Below are 27,500 nucleotides of genomic sequence, written 5' to 3'. Positions count from 1 at the left end.
CAATCTACCATCCACATTCATAATGTTTTCCTGTCCTCCTCTCCTTTACGCTGTTCACCGATACATTTTAAATGAGTAAATCTGCTACCACTGAAGGATGTTTCATTGTGATCAGCAAATTTTCCCCACTGTTGTCGATTATTTGTTTTTCATTTTTAATCAGCAATTGGGAATCATCAGTTTTGTTTTTTGCAGATTGGTGATGTACCCTAACAATACGTCGAAAAGGGAAAGCATCAACGAATTATCGTTTTCGTCCTCTTTTTTTATTCTTCGCGTCTCTGTTACTTGTGTTTGTTTAGTTCTCAACACACACTGAATTTTCTATGTTATTGTGATCTTCCATTACATCTGAGTTTTGATGATGTGATGATAATACATTCGTTTTAATATAGGTACTTAGAGTTGGTGGACTAAACTAGAAATGGCGGACTAAATTTGTCAGCGCGTCTGTAAGATCAGAATATAAAACCAACATCCTGTATTTAAGTTACAAAATTAATAATCAAACAACATGCCGCTACGTTGAAAATGACTAGAAGAAAAAATTAAAACACCTCGGCATATAATTTTGGAGTAAACAAATCATTTTCCCCGTATGGGGATTTCCCCGGATGAACTTGGGAAGTTCAAGTTCTCAATACAAGTTTATATTATACTAGATTTCCGCCCGCGGCTTCGCCCGCGTTTGCAAAGGAAAACCCGCATAGTTCCCGTTCCCGTGGGATTTCCGGGATAAAACCTATCCTATGTGTTAATCCAAGTTACCCTCTATATGTGTGCAAAATTTCATTGTAATCGGTTCAGTAGTTTTTACGTGAAAGAGTAACAAACATCCATACATCCATACATCCTTACAAACTTTCGCCTTTATAATATATATTAGAATATTAGATTTCGTATTTCTCAAACGAAAAATAAACATTTTTGGAACTTCAAAAAAAATATATTATAAGAAAATTTATGAGCTTACTTTAGTTTTAAGACACCCCGTAAAATAAAGAAATTGTTGCCAATCACCTTTGCAATCTATTTGGTTTCATTAACTTTATGTTCGAAGATAATTTTTTTTCTAGTAGTTACACGCGTATTTTTTTCCTTTATTTTCCATATCGAAATCAAATGTTTAAAAATACGAATATTTGCACAAAACTAAGATAAAAATAATCAATTAACAAAAATATTAAATTTAATGAAGTAGAGCAACTTTCACTTCGGTATGAAGGAAAATCGAGCGTAGAGTACACGTCAGAACGCTCCGGCCCAAGGAGCGCGACTAAAGAAATTCGCTAGGATTTTTCCTAATTATTTTAAATATTTTTTTAATATTTAAAGAATTATCAAAATTCAAAAAAAAATTTTTTTAAAGGATTAATACTCATTGGTCTTCAACCAACTCGAATAAATTAATGGAAAAAATAACTTTTAGCAGTATTTATCAACAGATTTTGTAAGGCAAAAAATGGGAAATTTAATGAATTTATAACGATCTAATTAGGAAAATCATAAGTTTTTCGGCAATTGTATTCAGCAGTTTTTAATAACGACTATATAAGGATAATAATGCGCTGATCAGATTGTATAAATTGTAATCGGTTGCAACGTAGTGAGTGCACAAACTTAGCTCGAAATGTCTTTGGGGGAAAGAGACTTATCTTGAAGGCCTGATTAAGGTAACATAAAGTAACTTTATAAATGTGAAAAAATTCACGCGCATTGCGTATATAACACTAATTGATAAACAAGAAAAAAAACTTCAGTTTATCATTTCATTAGCCGGGAAAAAATTGTCAAATAACTTGTTGAAAACGTAATTTTGCTAGACTGCAGCCTTAACGCGTCCAGCAGATCTCAACATCAATGTCAACATTATCTTAAGAAACAAATTTGTTCGCGTAATCTTTTTTTACTCACCTTGAAAACACGAAGTTTATTTAGCTTTTTTGTTTCCATATTTTTCTTCAGCATGACTCACAATATGTGTATTTAATATAGGAAGGTATATTATAGTTTTTTATACAAGACATATGAACCGTTTTTATGATGTTATTTAAATGTGCGATACGTTTCTTAATCGACCAGAGTTATTTGCAGATGAAAATGATAGCGTTTGAGATGTTTTTATTTAAATAGAAACTTTTGAAATAAGTTAGTAGGTACAAAGTTTAGGTATATTTTTTTTGATAATTTTTGGCAAAAAATTACTACTTTCGATCAAATCCTAAACAAAACCCAATCCCTTCACTTCTCAACTCACAATACACATTCAAGTTACAATCATCAAATCACTACGTAAGTGAAAACCCGAAAAGGAAATAAGTAGTTGAATTATGGCGACCAGTTCTCGCTACACTTCCCGGTTTAGCAGGAACTTTGTATATGTGTCCGATTTATAGCTTATAGTGAAATAGAAAGTCATGTCCCATACTCTGGGAAGGTACCTTTGTAACCGTACCTATTAATACGTCTATAGATATATTCTGGTCTAGTAGATACTTGCCCCTTCTCCATCTGGGTAGGTAGACATTTTTTTAATTTATATTTTAACAGGTATTGCTCTAATAGAATCGGAGACAAATCCAACAAAGTAAAAATCGTTATGATCCGTTCTTGAAATTATACTCTATGTAGGTACATATATGTAGTTGACCTAACTAAAACTTTCTTCTAAATGTAGAAATATCAATATTATGTTCAGGATCCATCGCCCATTTTTGCACTTGATTACTATCAAGCTAATTTTCCGTGAGTAGCTTTATTTTGATGAGACGCCCAATAATTTCTTGTACGAAACTCTCGATTGTGGTAGCTTACAGAAGTAACAAGGATAAAATGTTTTGATTTGATGGTTTGATGGTATTATATCAGTATTGTAACAATTTTCTCAAGAAATTTCGTTTAGCATGTACAGGAAATAAAGCCTTTGTGTCATTTGATACCAAATGCGAAATTTCATATTTAAAACGTTGCGTCATTTAAATAATTGTGGGAATTTGTTGAATTCAATTGTGGGTGAACTGGCAAATATAATATTATAATTTATAAGTATATAATATAAGTGTTGACACTTTCAAATTCAAACTTTACACTAACACAAAACTTAACAGTATTTATATTTGCTGGTATGACACATAGGCAATATCATATAACTTGGATATTACCGAGAACTTTCCTAACTATCCTACATGTACATATCTCGATTAAAATCTAAAAAGCATATTAAATGTATTTAATATAATAATTTAAATACATATATAACACTAATAATACATCAAATAATGGTTGTCAATCATTTTTATGCTATACCAAACTTAATTATTGGCAGATCTAATGCCCAAATAATGCATCTAGTTTTGCTTAGATACGATTTAGTAGGTACTGTTTACTTTTTTATCTCGTATCGCAATACTGCACATTAATAAATAAACGATAATCAAGAGTGATTACACTAATTATTAACTAATTAATTGGATCCATTAAAATGTTGCTAATTTTTCAAATATAAAACATTACAAAAGAATGAAACAAGTAGAATTCCAATTTCCTTTACATTTAATTCTCTTTTCTAACACAGTATAGACCTATCATATATTATGTACTTTATTCATAATTCCATACTTCGCAGAAACAAAATATCGCGATTAGGACTCCGTGATCGAATATACGGAACCCTAAATGGAGCTAATATTATAGAAAGGGCCGACACAATTAAACTGGCTATAATTGACAAGATAATGTACGCGACTTTCATACACATTTATGGGTCTTGAGATAAAATCTGTTAATTTTAATCTGAGCTCATTTCCGCTTCATCTGGTTGTACTGCATATACTGTCATATCTTTGTAGCGATTTATTTGCGGTGAAAGTGATATGAAGATATTTTACCATGTTATTATTTATATAGTTTTTTGAAGGTATTCGTATTTTTATTTGGATTGCACTTAACATTTTCATAAATTTCATCTGGACACGGAATTTTATTGTGTAGCACTATAGATACTTATAAAACATAGATACTTATAAAACTTATATTTAATACAATATTTAAAATACTTGCTTTCGTCAAAACGCACTTTAAAAGAAATGTCATTCCACAATTTTTACATTATTACCAACCATAAACACATGCCATTTAAACCAAAGGGGGTATTACATAACAACCTTTCCTTCCCACAGTCCACCTAACCTTTCTAGATAATAATAATATATCAATGCGAATTCCTACCACCATTAAGATTTGCATACGAAGCCAGGGCAGAGGTGTAAGCAGCTAAACAAACACAGGTGCCAAGCCGTGAATTATTTGACGAGTGTCAACAATTCCACTATAAAGCCGTAGACATATGAACTTTTATTTACCTATATCCAAAATTGAAATTCTTATTATATATGTATTTATTATGATAATCAAAATGTGATAGATTAACTTAATGCTGTAAAAGAAATGAATGCAACGCATAAATATTCATTCAATCGTAAACCAAATTTCAATTATATTAAAATTCAAATTTGAATACTAAAAATTTTATAAAACGTTTCCAGAATCTTTTGAAAATTTCAAAGTACGGTACCGACTATATTAGCCTATACACCAGAAAATACATAACACTATCAAAGTTAATTTAATTGATAATTGATAAGACATCCTTTCAGTCCACACATATCCTTACTGGTTTTGCGAAGACCCTGTCTTGTGCGAATATTTGCAAGTCAAATAAGCGTTCACATACACTCCACTGTCCCTGCATCAAAGTGCCACTCTGTCAATTCGAGAGAAAATAATAGCCAATAGGTATAAACTATAAAGGTACATTCCTATGTACATACATAATATATACGTAAAAGCTTATAATCTTCTTCTTCTTCTTATATATAAAAATGAATCGCAAAATGTGTTGGTAAGCGCATAACTCGAGAACGGCTGAACCGATTTCGATAATTCTTTTTTTATTATATTCCTTGAAGTACGAGGATGGTTTTTATGTAGAGAAAACGTAAATATGTACCACGGGCGAAGCCGGGGCGGACCGCTAGTAGTAAATACTTTTTAACGAAAAATCACATCATTACGCATATTCAAATCATTTGAACAATATAGTGAAATTTCATGGCATATTTCATTATATTTATTTCAACGCTCATCATCATCTTTGCAGCGCTCTATCATATATCTCACGTTCATTTTTAAATCAGGTACCTTCACATTTTTTTTAGTTTTCAACAATGTTACAATAAAGACTGCATCGAAACCAAAATTAGTCAATAATCCACAAAACAGTTTGTTAGTCGCATTTCGTCGCTGTCGCAGTGGCGCACGCGCACATTTCCGGGTTCGCCGGTCGCCGATCCCGGAACGTTCACTGGACAATTGTCGCGGCGGATACCACTAATATACCGTCACCTACATATTAGGCAGTGTGGTCGAATTTTAAATATCACAACATAGTATAAAACAAAATCGCTTTCTCTGTCCCTATTTTAATAAAGTTCAGTATTATATTTAAAGCGTGTATGAAGACTTAAAAAGATCCCGAGAGTGCTATACCTATCGCTCTCGATTTTTCCTGAAAATCACATTCTTGAGACACAGTATGCACCTTGATAATGAACCTTGTGTTGAATTAATTTACCTTAAAACTTACTACGTAGACTACACTCCGCATACATTATAACCTATAAGTTTATTAGATGGCTACGTTTCTTATATTTCTATACGGATAGAAAGGTATGGACAATGGACATGATGATGGTCACGACTTTTTTCTTATAAATAAAAATTTATGCAATTAACCATAGTTTTGACAAAAGTTAGGGGCAATTTAATATCTGTAGGTTTAAAAAAATTGAAAGCTGTTATCTTTTACACGCGAGCTCTTAAATTTTATTTATTTGCACAGATTATTTAAAAATAAACAAGATTTTAACGTGATTATACTCCTACGATAAAGCCTTTTATAGCACCATAAAATTAAATAGGTTACATTCCAGGAACAGTTAATTTCCTGTGTTTTCTTAATGGGAAGTTGTTACCATGGCAACTATCGCATTCCAAACACAATGTAATCTAGATTTTTAAATGAGTCTAGGAACTCATGTTAATCTTCTCTTTATATATAAAAATGAATCGCAAAATGTGTTGGTAAGCGCATAACTCGAGAACGGCTGAACCGATTTCGATAATTCTTTTTTTATTATATTCCTTGAAGTACGAGGATAGTTTTTAAGAGAAAACGTAAATATGTACCACGGGCGAAGTCGGGGCGGACCGCTAGTGTCCTATAAAAGTTATACGTGCAAATTTGAGTTTACTGTTAGACCACATCTTGACTCTACCTTTAATAACATTAAGTATAGTATATCTTTCTCCTGAAAATTGCTTGGCCCAGACTGCCGTGGGGTACAATTCTAAAAGAGTAAATAGATAAAATTATTATTAAAATAGATCTAGCCATTTTTGAGTTAAACCGTAACAAACAAATCTTCCCGTTTTATGTGGCGCTCTTTTTTTCTCGAGATAAACGTTTGATTTTGTCACGATAAAAGTGGTTTATCGCAGATAAAACCAAAACTAAAAGTAATTACACAAAATGCTCTGACAAATATCTTGCAAATGTTTTAATATAATTGTTTATGAAAAAAAATCATAATAAGTATTACCATGTCAAGAAGAAAACGTAAAAGTGTGAAAATTAGAGCTAACTTGGTGATTTTTTTTTATCGAGTAAATTTTAATATTTTATGTTTTTGATTAAACAGAATCGTTGAACATATCATCTAGTTTGATATATATTTTATTTTTTAGATTTGGTCTTGCATATTACACGTATCATCTAATAGAAGATTGGTTATTTTGCTTTATGCGCCCCCTTAAGTTACATTAAAAGTTATGATCTCTGCTTGTGTTACGGCACATATTATTAGATAAGTATCCCTTAAGTACGTAATACATTAATTTAATCACCTTTTAATAACAGTATTTACTTTCATAAATCTAATTTTAAAAGCTATTTGGTTGATTTAAGATGCGTTGATTTTAATTTATTAACAGCGACTATAAATTAATTCGTAAGAATAAATCTTTCGTTAGTCGAAAGATCTTAAATAATTTTGAGGCGAGAATTATTGGTCATTCTGGAGAAGTTTATTTTACCATTTAACCAACTGTTTCTAACTACATGCGACTCTAATCTTTTATTTTAAAGTAGATACGAAAACTCAATATAGTTATTCTAAAAAAAATGAAAATTCTTTCACTTGTAAAAATCACAGATCAACTTTACGTCTAACTATAGATTTTAATTGTAAGCAATAGTTAATCCCGCGGCGTCTCGTACCTGGGTGAAAAGTAGTAAATGTGCTAATCCAGATAATAATCCATCAGACCAGCTGTTTTTGCCTGAAATATTACTATTTTATAACATAAAGCCTTTTGAACGTTCGAGTTTACGGTGGTAAACTGGTAACTAAAAGAAAAAGAGGTAAGATTTTAAATTAAATAATACGATATTAAGAAACCCCACTGCACGACAGTTGCACGTTATCACGATCGTCCTTGTTGCAATGCACTCGATTGGTCGATAGCTATCGCGACAATCTGTGACGTCACGTTGCAAGAAAGAATTGCGAATCCACTACTTAATATGCATATGCACTTCTTGTGTACATTATAAAAATAGTTATGTTCGTCTTCGTAATAGCAGTTTTATAAAATAAACTTCTGAAATTACACACTACAATTATAGACAAATAATATAATCAAGTGGCAATAAGTGAAGACTAATTTAAAGGTAGAAACTGTTAGGTATTCTAAAAACAAATATCAAAAACATAGAGCAAATGTTTACACGTGGACATAACCAGTGAATTAAAAAAATGGTCCTTTGATTTCGATTGAACATTTTCAAATGCAACTAGAAAAACAAAATGTCTTCCATCATCATTTAAATATACATGATCAAAGTCTTGGAATAAATTTAAACACGTAATTATAGTTGCAATAAAAAGCATCCTAGCAATATCGAGACGATCTAGACTATCAAAATAAACAAATTGCAAAAAAATAAATCAAATACCGCTCACTCCGATCAAAGAAAGTGAATCAGCCATAAACAAGCTATTTTATCAACAGATTATATCCGCTTCTATACAAATTATGCATGCTCCAGATAAGTAACTATTACCATAGTATAAAGATAACAAGTAAATTATAATTATATATTATAAACAAAGGTACACCGTACATCGCACCGTTTGTTTGTACGCGGAGCGCTTCGCCACACCCCCGTTCATGTCCGTACTCCGTACGCAATCTTGACGCACGCACACAACGCCGCTCGGTTCCTTCTCATGAACCGTTCTCGTTATGGGGGCGCCTTTGCTGTGAGCGGTCGGTGTCTGTTTATATATTTATTTAAAATATCAACGTGACAAGTGACAGTCCTGCGCCTCGCGAGTTTAGGTACCGTGCGCTCCTAAACACCGGGAGACGGCCTACTTGTTCTCTTTATACTATGGTTACTATTACTTGACCGCTTTACCAGTCACAATTAACAATAACACACCGTTCAACCTAGACTTGAAACCCTATTTAACTTTTTTATCTGAAGCAAAAACCATTTTAATAAACATTTCACGAGATAACTGTAGCAGATATTCAGATAAAGATATGAATGAAAATACTTTCAGTCATTATTTTTTTGAGCGCAATCTTAAGATGTCCTTTATAGCTCTTGAAAATAAGCTAATGAAAAGTTTTTTATTCATTTGAAATTGTCTTGCTTTATATTTTGCGAATGAGAAACTAGATGCACAGTGCACATGTATTAAATACTTCTAAATTGAAGATACGTTCCTTCATTTCTCAGAAATATTCAAATCGTAATATTATAATCTGTGTTGTTTGTTAGAAATTAATTGAATAATTTCTTCAGTACAGCCTGTTTTAACTAACATTATGACTTTTTTGAAATATAAACTTTTTCCCTCACCTCAAATTTGAATAATGAGATTTTGAAGAGTAATTAATAAGAAATAAAGCCAGGAAGAGCTGAATAAATGGATATAATCACACTTTAATCTTAGTTTAATAAAAGCCACTCGTAGTCTACAAGACTTTCCCATTTATACATATAACAAGAAAACTTATATTCTACATTATAACGTGTTCTATGTATTTTAATAATTAAGCTCTTTAGTACTTGAATTATATATCTACTATGCTTTTTTCTATAAGCATTAATAAATTTAAAGTATTGTCCCGTTTTATCGGGTTTAAATATAAAGCGATTCTTTTAAATATATGCACGGAAAATTAAAAGAGACTATAGTTGGTTTATGGACGGATTTGCAATTCAAACATGATGATAACTTTTAATTAAATATTATTACATATTTAAAAAGTCAATTAAATTTCTTCTCTCAATTTGATATATTTTCCTATAAGAAGAACTCATTTAGATCACAATAAACATCACTTCAACGTTCTTCAAACGGACACAGCTTTTAACCATACATAACCATTTTTACCGTATCCTTACTACAAAGGTTTATGAACCTTAGTACTACAGTATGCTGTACAAGTCCATTTCAACCATAGCCCTGTCCTTCACACTAATATGTACAAAGCTAATCACCAAAAAGAACCTTCGAAAAATCACGTACCAATTAGTATAGGAAACAACAGGGGCCTGTGCAAAGAACGGGTCTCTCTTGCCTCGTTCAGCCGCTTACCTTCACCTACATCGAGATTTATTAACTGGCCTGACTCATCGCAGGCTATTTATTAACAGTTATACTTCCTTAGAACTTAACGACACAATGAACGATAGAAATTCATCGCTTGGGGAATAGAATAGAAATGGGATTTTCTTAACCAATTGCACAGCGTTTGGTTGTGGATAAGTTTATGTGGGTATGAGGTGGTGGTAATACGATACCAATTTTAAAAGAACCTAAAATACAGAAAACCTACTTGCATATATAGGTACTTGCTAAGAGAATAGCACAAGAATATCCGGTCAAAAGTTACTAAACTTTCTGTAATAACCTTACCTAAAGGGTAGATATTTCAAATTTCAATCTTTTGTTTCCACACACGATATAGTTAGGTATATACAATACTCAGATGAGAATCAGTACAATGAAATCAGTCGACCCGCGAGATTCTAGTATAAAAATCACCTCAAAACTTACACATTAACTCAAGCCATTGTATTTTAAAATAATCCTACACTGATACAACTAGTACAAAAGGTACGTTGATAGTTGACCCATTTCCCCATCGTGGCTCCAACGCAAGCTGGTTGAGCAGCAATTAAGCTCCCGACGTAATAAATGACGCTAGACGGTTCAACTTTACCGAATAAACAGTACCTATTACTATGTGACACGCCTTTGTTTGAAGGAAAATGTTTTTCAGGTTAGCAACAGGAGGATTAGGTATTTATTAAAGATCTATAGGATATAACTTCCAAAGATTTTATATTCGAAAGTTTGGATGAATACATCAATTACTCAATTTTGCTAAATCCGCGGGTTAGTTTTAAGCAATCTAAAACAAAAGTATTACTAGTACTAAAAAGTAAAATTGGTAGGTCCGTACAAAACGTTACAATGAACGAGTATAGTACTAACAAGACGATTATAAAAACCAATTCCAAATACGTGAAAATGAAATTCGTGAAATATTCTTCATTCACTGTACATGAATACGCGGTAAATTCATACTCAATTTCTTTAAAAAAAGTTTTCGTAATACATAATACAGCAGAAATTGAACACGTGTGCGTGACCCTATCATAAAAGTTAAAAAATAATATACAATGTAACTATAAAGTTTAAGCAATTATATTTACATAATATACAAGTTCTTTATTAAAATGTTAATTCAAAATGATTACGGTCTAGTTCATATTTTATGCAATATTACACTGGGTCAGTTATACTGTGACACACTTGCATAATTATTGCGGTTAAAAAGAAAAATTGGTTTGATTCTTTTAAAAGCTTTAACCTATATGCTTACTGTAATTATTTTTTTAACAAAATCTAAACCGCCTTTAAATTGTAAGAACTGGATTAATTTTAAATGGGGCTAACTGGAAGGCACTAGGTTTCAAATAAAAACAAAGCTTTAAAATCTGTGCACCCAATAGAAAGTTCTGAAGAAATTAGTCGAATTGATAACAACCTCCTTTCTTTGAAGTCGCTATAAATTCCTTTTTGTGGACCAAGCTACAAAGATAAGAAGAGGTGACAATAACACAATAATAAGTATTGTACAATCATTGGTCCTTCGAGCCATTTTCGTACCTACTTCGTTTGTTTTTATTATGATACATAAATCAGTTTATAAACAATTTTCACTACTGCTTCAGTTAAGTACTTCCTATGAAACTGTTTCATATTATTTTATCTCGGAAAATACAGTACATCAAAATACGACCACTTATAAACGGTGTCACTAACCCAGCCAAAATATAAAACTCCAAAGACTTGCAATAATATAAAATTATATTTATGACCGTGCCATTGATGCCAATTGGCTAGCAAACTCTATAAAGAACTCACAACTCCATATACACAAAAATCCAGTCAAAACAAACGTGACAGAAGCGATTGAGACCGTTACAACAACCTCGTTTAAGGTCAAAGTACCTTTCATTATAATATGAGAAATCAATACTATAGTGTTTCTATGTAATTTTAAATAGTATCGCTAGAAGTGCAGCAATTCGGTTCTTTCTAGAAGTTTCAATTTGTTGCAAATAAGATATCCAAGCGGTAGATATAAATTGGGCAAGAGCACATCAAAATCTATAAAAATTAAATCCAAAACTTCCCAAATATCCCACGTAAGCTCTATAGAACAAATTACAACCCACATACTCCATTATATTTCGCATTTTACACCAGATCTGCATCCACGAACATATTCTTATAACTTTTTATCATTATAACTTTGTTTACTCATATTTACATATAACCTAACCTTGAACATTCAATTACTTCATTTCAAAGGTGATATTTGTCTCGAGAGGTTAACCTCAATTGCTTTTTATCACTGAGATAACTTGCATGGGTGACGTAATGCGCGATTGTTTATATTCCCCTGATTACGGTAATCATATAATGCTGTATGTACATTTAGAAGTGTAGTTTAAAATAAAATGAATGTGTTATTGGTTGAAGTTCATGGCTCTGCATCGAATGCGCGAATATCTTCAAAATTATAATTTCCATTTGTTTATTAGACTTCTCTACGAAGCGCTTTTATTTCCATATCATGCTAGTCTGGAAGTGATCACTAACTAACTTTGCCATTTGTATGCACATATATTTATTTTCTTTCTCTCTGTGTATCTTTGTACATTTCGTATCTACGTTTAAAGAAATTCACACACACACCCGCACTATATGTTTACACGCTCTATACGTGTGTGTGTGTGTATGTCGTAAGGAGAGCGGTTCGAACCCGACACCCGCGAGACTCGCAACCCGACACGCGCCGCACCACTGCGCCTGCGCCTGCGTCTCGACTCTTGGTTCAAATCTTTATTCATATGTCGTGTATAAGATATTAAATACATAACATAAAGATTAAAGATGTTTGTTGCGTTTAATTGAGGCGAAAATAGGAGCATGATAACACATTATTACATAAATAATAAATACAATTTAAAGCCATGGTTTCACTTTTGAGTTTATGAAAGTACATAATATGTAAGACATGTACAGACTAATCATATCTTTTATCTTAAACAAACAATCTAATCAAATCCTTATCTTAAATACCATAATTTATTCAAAAACTAAATACAGCAATGGCACATGACAACAAATTCTAGGTACAAGTATATTTTTATCCGACTTCGTAAGTAGTTACTTACGTATATTTTTTTAGATCCTAAATCGATGGAAGGTTCTCAATTCTATTAAAAAAATAAATGAAATATTACAAATCCACTTCCATACATGGATTTTGCATAGAAACTCATTAATACACATTTCTAAATAATTTTTATTAATTGTAGATTTTGTTGGCTAATAATAATGTACTGAAACGCATCAAATAAACATATTCGCGTTTATAATTAGAGTAAGAATTATCCTATAGGTAGTAAATGTTGGTTATTTCACTCCTAGTTCTCAACCAACCAAATTATACTTTAATTATCCCACATAGCAACCACTATATCACCTCTTAAACCGTACCTGAAGTAAAAACATTAAAACACAGAGTTCGCTGAACTCACGTCTATTTTAAAAGGCGCTAGGTTATTACCACAATACCACGTGGCACGTGAGCAAGTCATTTCGCACCCCACTAGTTTGTTTGCGACGTCCCTTAAGGGCTTGGTCTAGTAGTGCAAACAAATGCATCCTGTCATCCTATATGTAAATAATACAAATGTACTAAGGGAAAGTTGCTCCACTTAATTTTTAAAAATTAAATCATTCGTATGCATAATTTAATATTCGTAATAAGTACCAAAAATGACAATTTGAAACAATTTTCGTGAAAATTACACCGGGTGATTTTTTTTTATCAGTACACAAAATTTGCGAATACTTTCTATTGATATCTTCAACTTCATATTTATATAACTGATCAACTTTTACAAAGAAATTTCGTCCAATATAAAAAAAAATAAGCTTTCCATACAAAATGCAGAACTCTATACATTTTTTCGACCTAAGTTTCTTAGTGAAAGTTGTTCAGTTTAACTAATAAAACGGATAAACAAATTTTGTATATAATAAAAAAAATGTAATGTTTGTGTTAAATGAAAACAAAAGATATTTATTTCTGACTAGCTTCCGCCCGCGACTCCGTCCGCGCGGATGTCAGTCTATGCGTCTTCTACAGATTTATTATATTATGTGTAATATATAGATTTATATTGATAAACCTAATAAATCTTTTGCTAGCATTCTGATGCTTTATCGGTTGCACTGGATTTATGTCTTTTTTTTCAATCGCTTGAATGATATAGGATGGGTCCTTGATGGGCATCGAATGCTGAAGTCTCGAATCAATCAATTCTGACAGTAGGCAATTTATGTAAAATCTTGATAATGGTCCATCATTTTATTTTGCCTAAACGTTACATACTTTTTTATATATTCTATTTTTAACGAATTATTCACTCCAGTCCAAACAGCAAATAAGCAGACTTCTGCTTCTGCAACGTTTAGTTGTCCCTGAATTTAGAAAAAATTGTCATGATTCTTATCTATGACAAAAGTGTTATTTTTTGCATTGTATTTCAAATATTAATTTTTTTTTAACCGCATCTTCCGCATTCATGTCTTTTGTCGGAATTAGACATTTAACTTCTACTAGTTCCATTTTCCCTTTTTGATATGGGAATGTATAAAGTAAATTTTTTAGATATTTCTCGTTATACTTTTAAAAAGTTATTATTGTCATTTTGCTCATTAGGTAAAGTAATTCCGATATCAGTTTTAAGTTTTTTGATACCTGCAATAATAACGTCATAATCGCCTGCACATACTTATCGATTACTGCCTGTATACAATCCACCATCCACATTCATAATGTTTTCCTGTCCTCCTCTCCTTTACGCTGTTCACCGATACATTTGAAATGAGTAAATCTGCTACCACTGAAGGATGTTTCATTGTGATCAGCAATTTTTCACCACTGTTGTCGATTATTTGTTTTTCATTTTTAATCAGCAATTGGGAATCATCAGTTTTGTTTTTTGCAGATTGGTGATGTACCCTAACAATACGTCGAAAAGGGAAAGCATCAACGAATTATCGTTTTCGTCCTCTTTTTTTATTCTTCGCGTCTCTGTTACTTCTGTTTGTTTAGTTCTCAACACCCACTGAATTTTATATGTTATTGTGATCTTCCATTACATCTGAGTTTTGATGATGTGATGATAATCCATTCGTTTTAATATTGGTACTTAGAGTTGGTAGACTAAACTAGAAATGGCGGACTAAATTTGTCAGCGCGTCTGTAAGATCAGAATATAAAACCAACATCCTGTATTTAAGTTACAAAATTAATAATCAAACAACATGCCGCTACGTTGAAAATGACTAGAAGAAAAAATTAAAACACCTAAGATCAATTTTGGAGTAAACAAATCATTTTCCCCGTATGGGGATTTCCCCGGATGAACTTGGGAAGTTCAAGTTCTCAATACAAGTTTATAGTATATTTCGTATTTCTCAAACGAAAAATAAACATTTTTGGAACTTCAAAAAAATTATATTATAAGAAAATTTATGCGCTTACTTTAGTTTTAAAGAAATATACATCCCTTTACTGACACCCCGTAAAATAAAGAAATTGTTGCCAATCACCTTTGCAATCTATTTGGTTTCATTAACTTTATGTTCGAAGATAATTTTTTTTCTAGTAGTTACACGCGTATTTTTTTCGTTTATTTTCCATATCGAAATCAAATGTTTAAAAATACGAATATTTGCACAAAACTAAGATAAAAATAATCAATTAACAAAAATATTAAATTTAATGAAGTAGAGCAACTTTCACTTCGGTATGAAGGAAAATCGAGCGTAGAGCACACGTCAGAACGCTCCGGCCCAAGGAGCGCGACTAAAGAAATTCGCTAGGATTTTTCCTAATTATTTTAAATATTTTTTTAATATTTAAAGAATTATCAAAATTCAAAAAAAAATTTTTTTAAAGGATTAATACTCATTGGTCTTCAACCAACTCGAATAAATTAATGGAAAAAATAACTTTTAGCAGTATTTATCAATAGATTTTGTAAGGCAAAAAATGGGAAATTTAATGAATTTATAACGTTCTAATTAAGAAAATCATAAGTTTTTCGGCAATTGTATTCAGCAGTTTTTAATAACGACTATATAAGGATAATAATGCGCTGATCAGATTGTGTAAATTGTAATCGGTTGCAACGTAGTGAGTGCACAAACTTAGCTCGAAATGTCTTTGGGGGAAAGAGACTTATCTTGAAGGCCTGATTAAGGTAACATAAAGTAACTTTATAAATGTGAAAAAATTCACGCGCATTGCGTATATAACACTAATTGATAAATAAGAAAAAAAAATTCAGTTTATCATTTCATTAGCCGGGAAAAAATTGTCAAATAACTTGTTGAAAACGCAATTTTGCTAGACTGCAGCCTTAATATTCTTTATGGTACAAATGGCGCTCTCCCTTGTTAGGATTGACTAGGCTGCTGTTGCGAACCTATACGTAGTATAATAATTGTGATAGTGTTATGTTAGTTGCTTCCGAAGAAATTCTTGATATTATAATAGTTAGGAAAATTCATACAGCGAGATGTTTCTGGCTTTCTGCGAATTGAAACTAGAACAATATTTTATAAGATTAGTAATGCTTTTGTTGAATACGTTACGTATTAAGATAAGAAATGCAATTACATATACATATATCAGTTTTCTATTAAACCATTTCCAAGTCATATTACAATTTAATCGCGACATATAAAAAGTACAATATAAAATATCCAAAGAATAAGAATTCCAGTTGAGAAAAATATTAAATAATTTCTCACTTCCTAACTACTTTTAAGTAACATTTCTTCATTACTCGTTCCAAAGGTTCGTCTCCCCAGCGCTAGAGATATATCCACAAGTCCTCGTTACGTAGCAAATGCAATGCAGCTCGACCCACAGAAGGGAGGGCCCAATTCCCTCGCCGACCTACTGACGAAGGGAGGGCATAATTGCCTTACATATGCCTTACATTCTGTAGATGACAATGCTCATTTGACAAGATAAAGCAAGGTCAGTTATCATGCTGCATAGCATTCACGAAAGACATTCATGTATGAATTTTATAAAAAACAATCATAAAGAAATAATGCGAGTACCTACGTAATATTTATGTACCTACTTCTTTTCTATGTACATTAACATACATAATATTTTTGTACATCTAAATATTTCACGTTGCAATTTACATTAATATCAAGTACATATCAACATAAATTCACAAAAGCAGCAGTAATTTCATTAAAATTGGCTTATAAACAGCGGGTATACGAAAAGAACACTTTGCAAAATAAAGACATACAAAAACACAAGCCAAACATAACCTTGACACTGACATTGTGACTAATACACAATATCAAATTGTCTGCTAATTAATGCATGTGCGGCTTCGTTTATTGGATATAGAATTAGCAAGTGTTTCTTATTTAAATTCAATATTGGCAAAACCCGAATGCGTGTGTTCACCTAACAAGATAACCTTCTCTTTATCAAGTTGGAACGATAACAATTTTTTATACAATTTCCGAGTAGCGACGCGGACGGTAGTAGGTATCTTTTTTAGTATCTAACTACCTATAGTAATATTGTAGAGTTATTTAGTTGAATGCGCTAATTTTAAGAACTGCTGGGTCGAATCGAATATTATTTTTGGATTCAATAGTTCATTTATTGAGGAACCTCCGCTACGACCAATAGGAGCCAAGATTCAATTCAAAATGTTGCAAAAGGGGAAAAAAATATTCCCTTTTAGAACAGAATTTGCGTGGATCAGTAAATGTGACCCAGAACTTTCGATATTGCATTTTCTCGCGAACCCCTATAAATATACCCTTCTTAACGCTCTGCGAATTAATCGCGGATAAATTCATACACGACTATTTGAGATTAGTTCTCCTGACTTAGGGGGTTACAAACGATAACACAATATAGAGTTTAGGTAACGTGCTTTTATTTAGTACAATTATCGGAAAAGGAAATATCCTGCAATATAATTTATCGTTTAAAATATATAGGCTATCTATTTTAATAATTACTCTTGATTAGTAAAAGTATCAAGTATGTATTAATTTCCTATGAAAGAAAGATTCATACTGTTATGATACAATTTTATGATTGTAAAGTGTAATTAGGTCAGTAGCAAATAAACGATCGTCTTGAGAGAACGCATTTTTATTTCAAGCCACAAGCATCGTTCAAAACCAACCTTTATTGCAATAACATATGGTCCATAATCGAGCCGGATAAGTTGCAGTGAGCAAATAGTTTGCAATATTGTGAATGTGAAAACAACAAGTCATCGCGCGACTGATTCATACAATTGAAGTTATAAGTTGTAACAACAAAATTATTTACAAAAGTAATTATGTCGTCGGTTGAACAATTATTAGAACAACTGGAGGATTGTGCTACTTTGATTAAAAAGGCTTTAATAAATCACAAAAAAGCCCCAAAAGCTAGATTAACAAAGGGATATTTGAAAGTGAGATCTCAAGTTGTAGACGATTATTGGTCAGCGTTTAAGGGTCTTCATGGATCTCTTCTAAAGTTAGTACCGCAACAGGAAAGGAAAACATTACCATACTTCGTAAATGAAGAATATGAATTGTGCGAAGAACAATACATTTTGTTGAAGACAGAATTAACGGATTTGTTGGAATCGAGTTCAAGTACTTCGACGGCCGTAGCGGATTGTAAAGGAGAAGTGCAGTGGGTTGCGTCGGAAGCTAAATTACCTAGAATGGATTTACCAACATTTTCGGGTTGTTATGAAAATTGGCAAGTTTTTGAGGACTGTTTTATAACATTAATACATAATAATACCCATCTAAATAATTTTCAAAAACTACATTATTTAAAATTGTGTCTAACCGGCGAAGCTAGTGCTACATTGAAGCATTATCAAACTACTGAAAACAATTATATTCCAGCTTGGGATACGCTCAAAAAACGTTATAGTCATAAGCGACTAATATTAAATGCATATTTAAAAAAGTTATTTATGCAAAAAAAGGTTCAAATTCAGTCTTCAAGTCAGTTAAAATCATTTATCGATGTAACTAAAGAATGTATTATTGGTTTAAAAAATATAGGGATTTGCACGGAGTCTTGGGATCCAATTTTGTTGTTTATTTCGTCTCAAAAATTAGACCACGAAACGCATAAAGAATGGGAAGATTACGTTAGTTCAACTCTTAACTTAACATCTGATGTATTTCCTACTTTCAATAATTTGGTTACGTTCTTAGAAGGAAGAATTCATGCTTTAGAGTTAACAACGACAGGCAATAGAACTTTAAAAGAACGCTCATATCATGTCGCGAATATTAATGATAAAATTTGTATTTTTTGTAACAAAGATAATCATATTCTTAGTCATTGTAAGGAATACGGGAAACTACAACCGAAAGAACGCAGCGCCTTCGCAAAATTAAAAGGTTTATGTTATAATTGTTTAGTACCGGGCCATACACTTATATATTGTAATCACAAGGCATCGTGCAGAATATGTGGTAAACGACATCATTCCCTCCTTCATGAACCTGGAAAGAAAAGCTTTACTCAAGAAGAAAATCAAAACTCGACACAATTATCTTTGCATACTAATGTAGAAGAACAACATGAAGAAGATGACATTTTAGAAGAGATCAATGGTAGCGATGCTACAATAACTTCACACATGGCTACACAACCATCTACGGCGTTACTCGCAACTGCTATTTTACCTGTCAAGGGGACGTCAGGACAAGTATTATATTTACGTGCTCTGATCGATCAAGGCTCTCAGGCGACGTTTATAAGTGAAAGAGCAGCTCAACACATAAAGGCAAAAAGGTTGCCTGTCAATGGAACAATATCAGGTGTTGGGTCCACATTAACAAGAACAAATCATATGATTCAACTTGAACTTGGTTCAAGGTATGATGATCAACTTAATCTGAAGGTTAATGCGTATGTTATATCTACCAGACTTACAACACAACTTCCAAATAAGTTAATACCAATTGGTGATTGGCCGCACATTCAGGGCTTAAATTTAGCAGATCCAAGTTTCAACAAGCCCGGGAAGATAGATTTATTATTGGGAGTCGAAGTTTACGCACAAATTATGCTAGGAGAATTAATTAAGGGTCCACCAAACACTCCTTGCGCTCAGAATACAATGTTAGGTTGGATTATATTTGGAAAAACAAACACACAATACGAAAACAATAACGTTATTTCTCTTCATTGTCTAGATGTCAAGATAGATGAAATGATGAAACTACTGTGGGAACTAGAACCAATAACTAAACGTGAATTAACACCTGAAGAAAGACGCTGTGAAGAAATTTATTCATCAACACATTCGAGAACTAAAGATGGAACATATATAGTGAAGTTGCCTTTGAAAAGAGACCCACCTATGGTAGTTCAAGGGAGAACAAGAGAAATAGCTTTAAAGAGACTAGAATATTTAGAGAAGCGCTTTGAAAAGAATAAAGAGTTGAAGGATGATTATGCTAAGGTGATTCAAGAATACCTCGAATTGAATCATTTAGAAGAAGTTTCCGAGGACGATAAAGATACGGCAGCTGTCTATCTTCCACACCATGCGGTCGTGAGAACAGACAAGGATACTACTAAAACAAGAGTAGTTTTCGACGCGTCATGTAAAGGTTTGAATAATGTGTCCCTTAACGACGACTTGATGGTGGGACCGACATTGCAAGAAGATTTAAGGTACCTAATTATGCGTTGGAGATTGAAACCAATTTGTTTTGTTGCCGACATAGAGAAAATGTACAGAGCAGTTATTGTTGAGCGTGGCCATCAAGATAATCAAAGAATACTGTGGCGAAATAATCCAAGTGATGAGGTTCGAGACTATAGACTGCTGCGAGTAACCTTTGGCACCGCATCCGCACCATTCTTGGCCATTCGAACTTTGCATCAGGTAGCTAATGATGAAGGTAGAAATTATGATATCGAGTCAAAAATAATTAAGGAAGATTTTTTTGTAGATGATTTGATTTCTGGACGAGACACGGTGGACGAAGCTGTAGATTCTGCAAACAAAATAACACAAATATTAAATAATGGTGGCTTTTTGATCAAGAAGTGGTCATCAAACAGTGAATCGTTTTTACAACAATTGAAACCACTTCAAATTAATTCTGAAACAAATATAGATATAAAAACTGAAGGAATAATTAAAACCTTGGGACTTACCTGGAATCGGATCCACGATGAATTAAGATATCAATTAAAATTTAAAACTACACCTGAAAAACTAACTAAAAGGATAATATTAGCCGAAGCACAAAAATTATTCGATCCTCTTGGCTTTTTGGCTCCGACAATAATTCCTGCAAAAATAATTATCCAAAAACTCTGGGTTCAAGGCGTTGCTTGGGACGAAGAGACATCACCTGAAATAAAAAAGGAATGGTTAATATTAAGAAAAGGATTAGAAAAGGTTAATGAAGTGAAAATAAAAAGATGGTTACATACATTTAAGGATTCGATGAATACTATCACTGTTCATGGATTTTGTGACGCTTCTACGGTGGCCTACGCAGCAGCTGTGTATTTGAGAGTAATAATGAATGATAAACAAATACACACCGGGTTGATAGCAGCAAAGGCAAGAGTCGCTCCAGTTAAACCAGTTTCTTTGCCAAGATTGGAACTTTGTGGAGCTGTAATTCTTTCTAGGCTACTTAAACAAGTTCAAGAAGCACTTAGAATATCTAACAATCAAATTTTTGCATGGACAGACTCAAAGATAGTTATGGCATGGTTAACAGGTGACCCAGCTCGTTGGAATGTTTTTGTGAGCAATCGAGTAGTTGAGATAATAGATAATATAGGGAATAAAAAATGGCATCACGTAACATCGGAAAATAATCCTGCGGATATAGCAAGCAGAGGAGAAAACTTACCTGATCTAATTAAAAATAAATTATGGTGGAATGGGCCAAAATGGCTTCATACTGATGATATTCCCTTTGCAAAGGGTAATCCAGATTCAACGGACTTAGAAAGAAAGAATACTATTATGCTAAATTTAAAAATCGAGGACACAATTAAAAATACGCTAAAATTCGAAATATTTGACTCTTTACAGGAAATGCTACGAGTGATAGTGTATGTTTTAAGATTTTTGAATTACAAAAGGGGACAAATTACAACTGATAAAGGCATTAAGGTAATAGAAATGGAAGATGCATTAAAAAGAATAATAAAAATAGAACAAAGAAAGGATTTTGCAGAAGAAATAGAAAGGTTGAAGAATAAAAGAAATTTAAGCAAAAACAGCAAACTCCTTTCTCTGAATCCAATATTAGATGAGGCTCACATTCTCAGGGTGGGCGGTAGAATAAGACACGCGAACATACCTTTAGATTCGAAACACCCGATGATTCTTAGTTCCGAAAGCGATTTGGCCACGTTAATCATCGCAGATGCGCACAAGAAAACATTGCATGGGGGTTTGGAACTCACGTTAAACTATTTAAGAGCTCGTTTTTGGATTCTGAGGGTGAAGTCAACAGTCAAAAAATATATACATAAATGTATAATATGCGCTAAACTTAAAGCGAGTAGTAGTTGTCAACTTATGGGAGACTTACCTAAAGCACGAGTCACTCCAGCACGACCCTTCATAAATTCTGGTGTTGACTTTGCAGGTCCCTATGATATATTAATGACTAGAGCACGAGGTGTGAAAACTACAAAGGCATATATTTCTATTTTTGTATGTATGTGCACAAAGGCCATACATATAGAATTAGTAGGCGATCTGTCCTCACAATCGTTTATAGGTGCTTTCAGACGATTTGTAGCACGACGAGGCAGGTGCACAGATATTTGGAGTGATCAGGGAAGAAATTTTGTTGGAGCTAACAAGGAATTAGTAGAAGCATGGTCACAGGCTGGTCTCAATTTCAAGGACAACATAGCAGACATTCTAGCACAAGAGGGTACACAGTGGCATTTTATTCCCGCCTACAGTCCTAATTTTGGAGGTCTTTGGGAGGCGGGAGTGAAATCAATGAAATACCATCTCAAAAGAATATTAAACACAAATGTAACATTTGAAGAGATGACTACAATTTTGTGTGAAATTGAAGCTTGTTTAAATTCACGTCCACTGTGTTCAAAGGCTAGTAATGATATTGATGATGTAGATGTGCTCACACCTGGACATTTCCTAATTGGTGAAGCTCCAATTACTATCCCAACTCCAACCTTGTCAAATTTACAGACAAATTATTTATCACGATGGCAGCACACGCAAAAACTAGTACAAACCTTCTGGTATCGCTGGCAGTCGGAATATTTAACTCGACAGCAACAAAGACCAAAATGGCAAACAAAACAATCTGAAATGGACATAGGAGATGTGGTTGTGATAAAAGAAGATAATTTACCACCCAGTAAATGGGCCCTTGGTCGCATTGTTGAGAAACATCCTGGAGAAGATGGTATTTGTCGAGTGTATAGCATTAAATATCGCGGTAAAATAATAAAACGTTCCGTTACTAAGTTATGCCAATTATCAATTAAATAAACAGTTAATGAATAACTTATATATAATAAGTTTGTTTATGTTTAATTGAACTTACCTTACCTATTGTATTGTTTTGCATTGTAAGTTTTGTGTTAAAACCCGTTTTGGTGGGCGGCATGTTATGATACAATTTTATGATTGTAAAGTGTAATTAGGTCAGTAGCAAATAAACGATCGTCTTGAGAGAACGCATTTTTATTTCAAGCCACAAGCATCGTTCAAAACCAACCTTTATTGCAATAACACATACTATACCTACTACATATATAAATTTTTGCAACCCATTTATAAATATTCGGCAAATTCGCATACTTATTAAGAATCTTATTAAAGCTTTTCAGTTTCCATATTTACCTCTACCAAAATTATTCAATCGATCACAACAAGAATAAAAGATAGACCCACATACATTTCTGCTAAAAATATAACAAAATCGTTAATAAATAGCCAAAATTATGTCATAGACGATAATTGGCATTAAAAAAGCATTTTTCCACAGCCTAGTCCTAGCGCGATTCCAGTCACGCAAACTAAAGCTCATACTACCCACATTATAACTAAATCAACTATAGGGTATTTCCATAAACTGCATCGTCTGACCCAGTTCACGGTCGTCGCTGCGGCACCACTAGCCGAGGGTATTGCCTTCAGTGCAACGCTCTGGTAAACGCGATGGCGACAAATATATCGATTCTACGAAACCCATTGAAAATATGGGCTAGACTGCAAAGATTGAAACTCAAACATTTATTTAATCAATTAGACTTCTAGAAGCACTTTTGAATCGTCATAACAGATTTCACATTTACTGCCAATTCGAGAAGAACCAATGTAGTAGCAACACATTGCTATGTTGCATTTTTAAAACGCTTTTATTAACTTCACCTGTATGTTTGTATGCAACCAACTCCTTTAGACTCGATTTTTGTTTTAATTCAAAGATTGTACACTTATCAAGGTTCGGTCACAATACAATAATTTCATGTGTTTTTTTAAGAAATGTGGTAATTGCTTAGAGCTACTGTATTCTAGATGATAATGTAAGTATAATAAATGTACTAAATAAGATCTAAGATGATTTAATGAATGCATATATAACAATATGCATTCATTAAATCAAATTAATAACATGCTTTTATATTAAATATGTTTAAGACTTCCATTATAATATTATATACTTATAAATTTATTATATACTTTTCAAATATTAATGTAATACAGTTCACTAGATAATCACTAAAGCAAAACTTTTGTTTGTTAGTTACTAATAATATTAGTCATAAATCATATCACTTAACATAATAAACTAAAACCAGAACACCCAATTTATCAATATTCTGTTTTCATTGTCTATTATTAAATTTAGATAATACCACTCTTATTAATATAAAATATGTTTATTTTATTCTCATTTACATTACTTATATATAACTTTGTCTAATTTAAATGTTAATGTATGAGCTTGTCTATTTCTAGCGTTGTATTTTGGTTAATAGTAAATTATAATGGTTCTAAATATGGATTTTTATTCTTTGTTTGTTTGACTTGCAATTAATAATCATGGTATTAATCTAAAACCTAATTAATATGTGATCCACAAACGTTTGAGCTATAGTTAATTAATAATTCAGAGAAAAATTCCCATGAAACACGATTCCCTGCGGCAGACACAAGAGACCAATAACAATACAATTAATGTGTATAATATTCATAGTACCAAGTTGTCATTTGTTGAATGCTATTCTAGGATTTAGAATATGGTTTTTTTATATATTTATAATCGTTAAAACAGTTTTTAGTTTACATTTAAGTATAACATCATGCTCTTCTATTGAATTATAATATATTGGACTTTAATTACTTATTGAACTATATTAATAATTCTTTAAATAAATAATGTAATAGACTTATTATCAACGAAATGTAATCAAATAAAATGCAATTAAAACAGTTTTGTTTTAGTTAATTTGCAATCAAATTAACTAGTTAGGTACTTAATTATATGAAGCTGTACTTAAATATTAAAGTAGTTGAGTTGGTCATAAAATAATAGAAAAAATCAGAATGTAGAGTTATGTCTCTATTATTTAAATATGAACCGTTTGAACAACAAAATTTTATAGATACTTTAAACATATTCCACTTGATACAGAGTAAATAAAAAATTCTTATTGGTAGAAATGCATACTCATTTTTTATCAATAAAGATAATGAGATCTTTCTTGAAGCCAAGATAGTAAAAATAAATCTTGTTTCCCTGTAGCAACTTCCACTCAAGGACAATATTATTAGCAGGCATAGATAGGTGATATAATCACCTGCCACACTGCCACTAATCACTTCGCAAGGTAAAACTAATCAACTTAGCTGAAATTTACCAATACGACAATTAGAACGTCGTGTCGAGGTGACTTACAATTTAATGGATTAGTATTATTTGTACATTTTCGACGTTAAAAATAAAACGATTAATTAAATATCAGAAATATTGAAATGCATAACTCTTAACAAGTGCTAAATTGAAATTTAACGTCTACTAGTTATTTAAATGTTATTTTATTTTGTTACTAAAGAAAATTTACACAACAGCACGCTCGTGAAAAATCGATATTTTGAACATAAACAGTACTACGATCCGCAGAATTTTTCTTATAAGACGCATATGTTTTGTGCACCTGACTAATAATAAACATATTTATATTTTCTTTACCTGTACATCGCTTAGAAATTAATAAAACAAATAAAATAGAACGCCAGCCGGCGGACTTACCCATTTTTTAAGTTCCTTTCTTTCGCGTCAGCTCACAAAATTATACGCTTAGAACTATCTCGTCTGCTTCATCACAAATCACTCAAGGTATCACACACACATTTTATCTTAAAACAATAATGGTTGCAGTCACAAAACTTTTTAAATTAACTTTTTAACGTTAGACCCGCAAGCAACACTCCCTCCGTGCCTTTTGTACCGCGACAGCTGTCAGTTACGTCGTTCTCGCGTGCGTTCCGAACTTAGGCGTAATACAAATGCGTTCACAACTTCATAGTTCACTTGCTATCGCTTGCACAATAATTATAATGTACCTACTGCTCATATAGTCTGTGGAATGAAATATTATATTGAAGATCATGACTCTATCTATAGTACTTACAAAGTTGACGATGTTTCTTTTTGTGTAAAATTATGTTTAGTTAAATGGAATATTTTACGATAGAAATGCACTTTTCTTTGTTATGCTATTGTTAGAAAAATGAAAATTCTAAACTGAACAGACTTCTCCTTCCAAGGCTTAAAGTTTATAATTTCGTTGTTTGCTGCATGTTGAATTTTCATCATTTATTCAAATTTCAAGGAAATTCAAGTAAGAGTTTAAAGAGACTAGAGTACAAATATGTTTTAATGCCTGTAGCTAGTAAGCTACCTACCATATACAAATCGATTCAGCTTTTTAGTTAAACACGTAACTCTCCCTTATTTTAATCTTCATTGATTTAACGAATACTTCCCATATTATTAACCCATACATTCCAATCTTCAAGCACCACACAATCACACAACAGGGAGTAAAAATAAAAGAAACATGGACGCTTCATAAAATGCGTGCTTTATTGATTTTAACCTGTCGGTAAATGTACATAATTTAAAAATTAAATTGTACGTTTGTTAACAAAATAAACCCCAAACATAACACATCAGCGTGAAAAGAAACCCGCAAGCGTATTTACAATTTTATCGAAAAAATATTACAACTAATAATAATATATTATGAAGCGAATATAAATAAGTGTTATTGACTTTTGCATACTAAAATGGAAAAGTGGATTACCTATCGACCGCAAAACAAAATTAATTCGCCCGTGGCCTTGTATCTTTATAGACAAGCATGTGCGTGAGAACAATCATATAATTTTTTCGCAGATTATGTTTTTACATACCTATTATGCATAGTTTTCAATACTTTTACAAGGTTTGTGTTTAGTACCATTTTGTAAAATTGCGTTTATATACGAACTTTTAAAACACTTTCGTTGTAAGCAGTATTTATTTAAAGTGTTTATATTTTACAACCAACAGAAGATAACGTGAGTGGCTAGCTATTTTAATTTTAAATAACAATAATCTTCGGCATCTTAATATAATTCTACTATAGTTTTAAGCCCATTTTGAAATAGTCGAAAT

General features: G+C 32.2%; 2 protein-coding genes across 2 annotated transcripts in view; one reads left to right on the top strand and one right to left on the bottom strand.

Moving 5' to 3' along the window:
- Unc-115a (actin binding LIM protein Uncoordinated 115a) overlaps positions 1-26,329 on the bottom strand; it is a 121,029-nt gene extending 94,700 nt beyond the window's left edge. Inside the window, exon 1 of the mRNA XM_089709763.1 lies at positions 26,091-26,329. Within this exon, the coding sequence (XP_089565889.1) occupies positions 26,091-26,094 (4 nt within the window). The 5' untranslated portion in view covers positions 26,095-26,329. The remainder of the gene's footprint in view (positions 1-26,090) is intronic.
- Positions 18,086-23,987, top strand: LOC149477895 (uncharacterized). Its single transcript, XM_089709630.1, has 2 exons — positions 18,086-23,234; positions 23,893-23,987. The coding sequence occupies exons 1-2, from the start codon at positions 18,131-18,133 to the stop codon at positions 23,985-23,987; spliced, it is 5,199 nt and encodes a 1,732-aa protein (XP_089565756.1). The 5' UTR covers positions 18,086-18,130.
- Positions 26,330-27,500: the final 1,171 nt, after the last annotated feature.

The sequence above is a fragment of the Colias philodice genome, chromosome 23 (assembly GCF_061535455.1).
Source record: "Colias philodice isolate Cphi_HAF_F1 chromosome 23, ilColPhil1 Martin Lab GWU primary, whole genome shotgun sequence".
NCBI lineage: Eukaryota > Metazoa > Arthropoda > Insecta > Lepidoptera > Pieridae > Colias > Colias philodice.
This window is presented reverse-complemented; position numbering and strand designations above follow the sequence as displayed.

Bases quoted from the DNA above. Each gene is read 5' to 3' on its own strand.
- LOC149477895 (XM_089709630.1), top strand. From the start codon at position 18,131: ATGTCGTCGGTTGAACAATTATTAGAACAACTGGAGGATTGTGCTACT. The intron at 23,235-23,892 runs GTATTTGTCGAG...AATCAACTATAG, and splicing joins GAAACATCCTGGAGAAGATG to GGTATTTCCATAAACTGCAT.